Genomic DNA, 7,406 nt, shown 5'->3' with positions numbered 1-7,406 from the left:
CATTATGAACTTATAGCCTTGACCAAAAGGTTCAGAGGTCATCAATGATTATTTCTGGTATCAGAAGATTAAGTGATACGAATAGTCTATTACTATTAAATCATCTTACATATCAATTTGAAAATCCAACACACATACCAACTCTGTAATCCATGAATAGATAACTGCTAGATAAGTGATTTCTAGTAAAAAAAAAAGTTACTAACCTAAATTGTGTGTGTACTTGAAGCACAGATGAATTATGTGTATGGTTTTGTGACCTTTTTGATACCTTAGAATTAGTCCAGTTACCTACCTTACACCATTGACGTTATTTTTTTGACCGCTTCATCATCAATTCTTTTCTTATACGTTTTCTGCATGATGTTAGTAGTAAGTTTTTGTTAAGAAAGTTTTCTTCAACCGTTCTCACAGTTTTGGTATGTTTTCTTTGGCATAATGTTGATCTCTGTATACATTAGTTTATTTTGTATAGCAAAGTGATCCTCATCATCTCAGATTTACCATCAAGTTTTCTTATAGTCCAGTCAAACTGAACACTTAATTATTCACAATTTTCCTCTCTAGTACATTTCAATTTGGAAAAACTGTAAGATGTCCTTTGAGGGTTTTTTATAATTTTGTAGGTAACGAGAGTACAAATGCACATATGAGGGTACATTTGTACTACAGAAAGTTTACCTGTTTCAATGTGTACAGGTGTTTGTTCCGTTGGCAGAATCCCAATTGTCTATAATGATTTAATGTATATATGTTAAATGAATTTGGAAAAACATTCTCTTTTTAATTTTTCAGTGTATTATTATTTTGGGAACTATGTTTTCTTTTTTTTTGGCTTCGTATATAATATTGATAAGGTATATTACATGGAATAATAATAGGTTTTAAGTACTTTTTTCTTACTTATATAATATTGTGGGTCAATTATTTATTATTTATTAAATAGTATTTTAACATATTGTGAGTGTTTTACCTTCATTCCTATGATGCAACAGTATTTGTCTCTGTGAATTATATTTGAATATATAGCTTGTTAATTACATAAATGGATGCTGATCAATCTAAATGAGAAAAAATAATGATATCTCGCTCAGGTTTATTGGGGGGGAGGGCTAGTGTTGTAGCATATGTTATACTATGTTATCTCATTTTATTAAGTCCTTGTCCCTTACTGAATATAATGAGGGTGGACCATTATACCTTACAGATATTTCAAATGTCTTATTGATTTAGAGTGATTGTAGCTATCAGTGATGTTCATATTTATATTAATTTTCAGAAAGGTCAAGACAAGATTAAAAACATTTCCATGATTACAAGGTAACTCATTTATAAATTCTCCCATCTCTATATAAACTGAACCTAACAGATCATTCAATGTTAAAGATGCTCACCGCCGACAGGGCATAAAATGTTATTCATCATTTGAACAAAATTGGTGTTAATTCGTTGTATATATATGCCTAATTTAACACAAAAAATAACATAAAATATTCTATTTCGCCTTTCGTGCATGCGCAATCATTACTTCATTCTATATAAGATATAGTGCCACGGAATTTTTTTCGTGATGCAATTAATTATTTTTTCATATTTTTAACTTGAAGTCAAATTAAAATGCTCAAACTTTTCAATGGTGGAAATGGTGTAAAATAAGTAACTTTTGTAACTGAAGAAAAAATACAAAATCGCCTGCTCCTGTTTTTTATAGTTAAAAAATACAATTTTGTCAGCGGTTGGAGCATCTTTAATAATAGTGATAAGGCTATGTATTACACTTGATTGTGTTAGTCCTGTTTATCTGGTAGGCTTCTGACAAGCCGTCTGATGAGAAACCACCTACTCCAGTCACTAGTGCTCAGGAAGACTCGCTGTTTTGCTGTCGAAAGAAACAAACTATCTCTTCTGTTGCTGTTTCTTCCGATGCTAAGTGGTTGAGAGCAGCTAGAGTGTTTAGCAATTTCAAGAAAACTCCAGTCTCTGAATCTCAAACTGTTCCTTTGTCTGAATGTGGCTTCAAAACCTAACTCAAGGCTGAAACAAGCAGATAGCTTAGATTTCTCTTTCCTCAAAAATTTGTTCCTATTGAAATGCAAGTCCGCCAGCTGAAAGTTAAAACATTTCCAGACAAAAAAAAAATCTCCAACCCCAAATGTTGAATCGTCGAATACAAAATTAAGGAAAAAGTATGCATGCCCTCACAATCCCGACCTATGACTATTGACCTGCTTGATGAAAGAATGTTGTCTTTGAGCATTTCTTATGCTCTAGGGGCAAGATAGCTGAACTGACAGAAGGCTCAAATTGATACTAAGCTTGACACTCTTTACTGAAAAACGTTAAACAGAAACCTGACACTGAGGTTTTGTGTAAATGTGCTGGTCTACTTGATATCACTGGCAGAAACTGCCCCAATGCTGTTTGTAGAAAAGATATTGGTGTAGATGTGTCATTTGAGGAAGTTCCAGTCCCTAAATCTGATGAAGATATTGAAAAAGGACATATGTCTTCTGAGAGTAGCTCAAGCCTCTCAATCTGATGATGATCTCACGAAAGATATGTCTTTTGAGGAGATCTCTGTCCCAAAGCAATCTGAAGATTTAATGAAGATCTCACGAAAGATATGTCCTTTGAGGAGATCTCTGTCCCACAATCTGAAGATATCGAAAAAGACGTATCTTCTGAGGTAACTCGAGTCCCTCAATCTGATGGAGATCTTGTGAAAGATGTGTCTTTTGAGGAGATCTCTATCCCACAATCTGAAGATATCGAAAAAGACGTATCTTCTGAGGTAATTCGAGTCCCTCAATCTGATGGAGATCTTGTGAAAGATGTGTCTTTTGAGGAGATCTCAGTCCAACAATCTGAAGATATCGAAAAAGACGTATCTTCTGAGGTAACTCGAATCCCTCAATCTGATGGAGATCTTGTGAAAGATGTGTCTTTTCAGGAGAACTCTGTCCCACAATCTGAAGATATCGAAAAAGATGTGTCTTCAGAGGTAGCCCCTATCTTACAATATGATAAAGACGTTAATGAAGACATGTGTTCTGAAGCCACCAAAACCTTTCAATCAAATGAAGATATTCAGAAAGACTCATTTTCCGAAGTAACTCCTTCTACTTTACCTGATACAATCGAACATGATGTGTCTACAGCAGAAACAAAACAAGAAACTTGTCAAGGGGTTGTCGTGGATTCTACAAATGTTGAGGATTTGACACATTCAAGGTCTGCTTCTCCATTTGCAGATGACAGCTCATGTTCCTCATTCCATGATGAAGAGTATATTTCACATTCATCTACTGAAGATCTGACAGAAGATGCAGCTACTCATTATTTTACATATAACAAGGTCGATGTAGTACCAGGTGAAAATTGCGATTTATCGATAGATACGTCCTGTGTCAAGTCTGAAGATGTACCCAAAGAGAGTCCTCATCAGGAGTCCACAGTGGAAAAAGCAGAAGAGGCACAGCCGGCAATAGAAGAGCAAGCTGCTGTCGCATCTCAGGTGTTCAAATGCGATCCCAAACAATCAGAAGATTTTCATGATGAGTTAGAACCAAAACCTGAAGCAGTGAAGGATGTCGAACCGTTAGAAGAAGCAAACATTGAACCAGAAGAACATGCAGCCGTTACTACAAAGGTGTTTACACCCGAACCAGGCGATCACCTTGAGCTTTCACCTGAGCCAGAACCAATAGCAGTTATTGATCAATCTCAGCACTCCGCAGTCACATCCGAAATAGATTTTGATTATGTGGTTTCTTCCAAAAGTGAACAAGAAGAACAATCTGACCCTACACTTCCAGATAAAGTCCAGTGCTCAACCTCCGAGGATACTGTACTTGCTCAAGTTGAACCTTCAAAGCAATTTGTATCCGAAGAGACAGCTGACACATGTCTAATGATGCCATCAGAAAGGGTGTTGGCAGCTCAAAAGTTATCACCAACTGATACCATTTTATCTTCGTCAATGCCAGAAGAGACTACACTGTCAGCATCAGAGAATGAGATTATTCAATCTCCTGAAAAGAGTGTTTTTAGAAATAGCAGAAAATGATATTATTGCAAGTAAGGTTGAGCCAACTGAGCAAACAGTGTCTGAAGAAACAACAATTCCATGCCGTGCGATGCCACCAGAGAGGGTACTGGCACCTCAAGAAGTACCTTCAGTCGAAGCTGTGCTATCTTCAGCAATGCCTGTAGAAACAACTCTTTCAGCAGATGAAACTGAAATTCAGGAACGGTGCATTTCCGAACCGACAGATGTTGACCCGGATGTTATTGTAACAAAAGTGGAGGCTTCTGAGGAAATGTGTCATGAAGAGACAACTTCCTCCTGTTCTTCGTTTCCCACTGAAAGATTATTGGCTACTCAAACAGTTACTGCTTTGGAATCAGTGGTATCTGAAACAATGCCCAGAGAGACAAAGTTACCAGCAGGTGATCTTGTTGCACAAGTTGCATCTGAAGGCGATATTGCTTTAAGTGAAGTTGAAAAGTCTGAACAAATAGCTCATGAGGAGACAATGGAATCTTGTCCCGCTATGCCAGCGGAGCGATTACTAGCTGCACAAAATATTCCTACAGCCGAGGTAGTGTTGTCCGAAACAATGCCAGCAGAAAACTGTATTGTTAGTGGATGACTCTGCCTCTTCTGCATCTGTGCCCTGCGGAGGCGATGAAACTGCTGTAGCTAGAATTGGAGAACCAGCAATTGTGTTTAATCTGAGGAAAGGGAAACTTCATTAGAAGGATTCAGCAGATAATAAAGCGGTGTCACCGGAGAGGAATGTTTGCAGATGTTTCAACAGAGGGACAAACAACTAAGTACTGAACAAGAGTATATAGGAGAGAGATGACTTGTCAGATTATGATGATCTTCTCAGAATATATTCCCATCTGAAATTTATGTTAGAAGATATGACTGAAGAACTAGATAATAGAAACAGAAAAGCTGGCTAAATTTCCTGTGTTAATAGATGAAATCAGAAGACGCAACTTTGGAAATTACATCGGATTATACCAAGCAATGGTCCAACAAAGCCACAGATGAAGACATAAACCATTACGGAACCTGTGAACCAGACTGCAGTGAACAGAGACGACACTGGACGTGACATGTTTCTTCTTCTAGTCATTTTAGTGACAGATCAGTTCAGTAGAGGATGTCAGAAGTTGATTTATAAGACACATAACCTATGAGATAGCAGGGGAATCATTACCTGATAAAACAATGAAGCTAGATTTGGTGCCATCTCCTCTTTTACAGGAGATGGAACAAATTGCTTCAGATATGTCCTCACTTGCAGAAGACATATCAAAAAGTCCTGTTCTGGCAGCTGAGGAATCACCTGAAATCACTGAATATTATAAGACAGAATCAAGCAACGCCGATGATACATCTCTATCTGTATCTTGTCATTCAGCTGATGTTTTTGTGGTAAGAGACAGCGAATATGAGATGTCAGATGATAATACTAGTCCTGTGGAGTCTTCCACTAATAATCAGGACATGTATGTTATTGCGATTTCTCCTGACGAAGCAACATTAAAACTTATTGAAGCACAGGCTACAGAAGCAACTGTGCTGGATTTCTCTTCAAGCGCTAGAGAGAAACTGGCTTCAATTTCTTCAGTTTCAGAAATCATCCAAGACCTGCCAGCACATTCTACTAGGTCTGAACAAGAGTTGTTAGAATCATCTACTGTTTCTGTTGATTGTTACTGCTGAGTCAGATCCAATACAAGATGAATTTTCAGCTGTTGACGATCTGCTCCAGGAAGTCATCGAGTACTCAAAATCACAGGAGGGAAAGAGTAGTCTAGCCACTGAAGATGTTGTTTTTACTGGGCAGTTCATTAGCGATCCAGTAGATGAAGCTGAACTTGCAAGAGAAATATCTTTGGCTGATATCAGTTCTCAATCTACAGAAGGACTCAAGGTCAATGTGTTTGTCACAGCAAATACGGAATCTTCAGAACCTTCTTCTCCTCTTGCTAAATATGATGTTGTTGAAGATTTGTCGGTCTCTGTTGGTGAGCCTTCTACTGAGGAATGTTTGGTTCTACCTTCTGATGTAGAAACTGTGAATACATCTATAAGTACAGATGCAAGTGTGATTTTTGAAGACGTACCTTCTACTGAAGCTAGCCAGAAATTAAAGTCGATGATGAAAGTCTAGAAACAAAACCAGAATTTTCGGTTTTGCCAGAAAAGCTGTCTTCAGAGGAAATCACTTTGCCTCTTCCTGCTGCAGAAGAAGAAAAGACGACAGAGGAATCTTTTCAAGCCCAATCTGAAACACAAGATGACTCTCCGACAATGCGTGCTCTTCATCGCAGACAGAAGTATTTGGCTGAGCAAGCTAAAAAAAAAGAACTTTTCGAGGGTTCTGGGCATACTGAGGATAATGATGCTGTCAAATCATATAAAACCTCCATAGAAATATCACAAGAAAATGTCTTGCCCAAAATTCCAGATGAAAGTTATATAAAAGAATCCAAACCAAAGATGTCAAATTCTGCAGCTTTTGAAAAAATTAAGCCAATGTGTGCTCCTTTGAGGGCATCTGGTAGTTCAAGTAGAAAGTACAACGAAACACCACCTAAAGAACTTGTGTCTGATTTAATGAAAAATCCCCAGTTCCCCTAAAGATGTTCAGGTCTCTCCACCTTTGTCAGAAAATGTTCAAAGTGTAAACAAACCTGGACTTTGTAACCCCCAAACCACCGAAAAAACTCCATCAGAAGTGGTTAGTAATGTCCAGCGTCCTGGTTTTGCTATAAGTAGACAAACTGTTGAACCTGCTGTAAATATAGAGCCTGCTATAAGTAGACAAAATTTTGAACCTGCTAGCTATAGAGTCCCAACCTCCGGCAAACATTCAGGTTGTGCAGCGTCCTGGTTTTGCTATAATAGACAAACTGTTGAACCTGCTGTAAATATAGAGCCCCAACCTCCAGCAAATGTATTGTGTCCTGCAAACAATCTACCCCAAACCCCACAACCTCAATCTGACCATGTTCAGCCTGAACCAGAATCTGTGGTAAATCCCCAACCTAGTGTAGAAGATGCCCAACTTTCCCCTGAATCTCTCTCTGAAGTTGAGTCTGCTCCTGTGCCAGGTCGTGTGTACCGTCCAGAAAAGACTACAATACCCTTCCACGTCCCTCAAAATCTCCAAAGATGTGAGTACTCCAAAACGGGCTGGCTCTCTGCCTCGGAGCTCTTCTTCTGCTGATAGGCAACATCAGATAGGGCATGGGTAGTTCAAGTGTATGCTGAAAAGTGTCATCCATGATTGTGAAGTGAATGGAGAGTACTTCTAGGGGGGATGTCTTGGAAATTAAATAATGCTGTTTGTACTTAATTCAAATATTTTAGATGGCAAATTGTT

At 38.1% G+C, this 7,406-nt stretch overlaps 2 protein-coding genes across 2 annotated transcripts; both read left to right on the top strand.

Annotated features, from left to right (window-relative positions):
- The first annotated feature begins 2,623 nt into the window (after positions 1–2,623).
- Positions 2,624–4,066, top strand: LOC138313325 (uncharacterized). The gene has a single exon (XM_069253817.1). It carries the CDS (start codon positions 2,624–2,626, stop codon positions 4,064–4,066), a length of 1,443 nt encoding a protein of 480 aa, XP_069109918.1.
- A 1,176-nt stretch (positions 4,067–5,242) lies between these two features.
- On the top strand, positions 5,243–6,661 carry LOC138313324 (uro-adherence factor A-like). Its single transcript, XM_069253815.1, has 3 exons — positions 5,243–5,644; positions 5,790–6,045; positions 6,222–6,661. Exons 1-3 carry the CDS (start codon positions 5,243–5,245, stop codon positions 6,659–6,661), a joined length of 1,098 nt encoding a protein of 365 aa, XP_069109916.1.
- The last annotated feature ends 745 nt before the right edge of the window (positions 6,662–7,406 follow it).

Source organism: Argopecten irradians, unplaced genomic scaffold, assembly GCF_041381155.1.
Source record: "Argopecten irradians isolate NY unplaced genomic scaffold, Ai_NY scaffold_0653, whole genome shotgun sequence".
In the NCBI taxonomy this organism is placed as follows: domain Eukaryota; kingdom Metazoa; phylum Mollusca; class Bivalvia; order Pectinida; family Pectinidae; genus Argopecten; species Argopecten irradians.
Note: the sequence above shows the minus strand (reverse complement) of the source record. Positions and strands in the feature narration are given on the sequence as shown.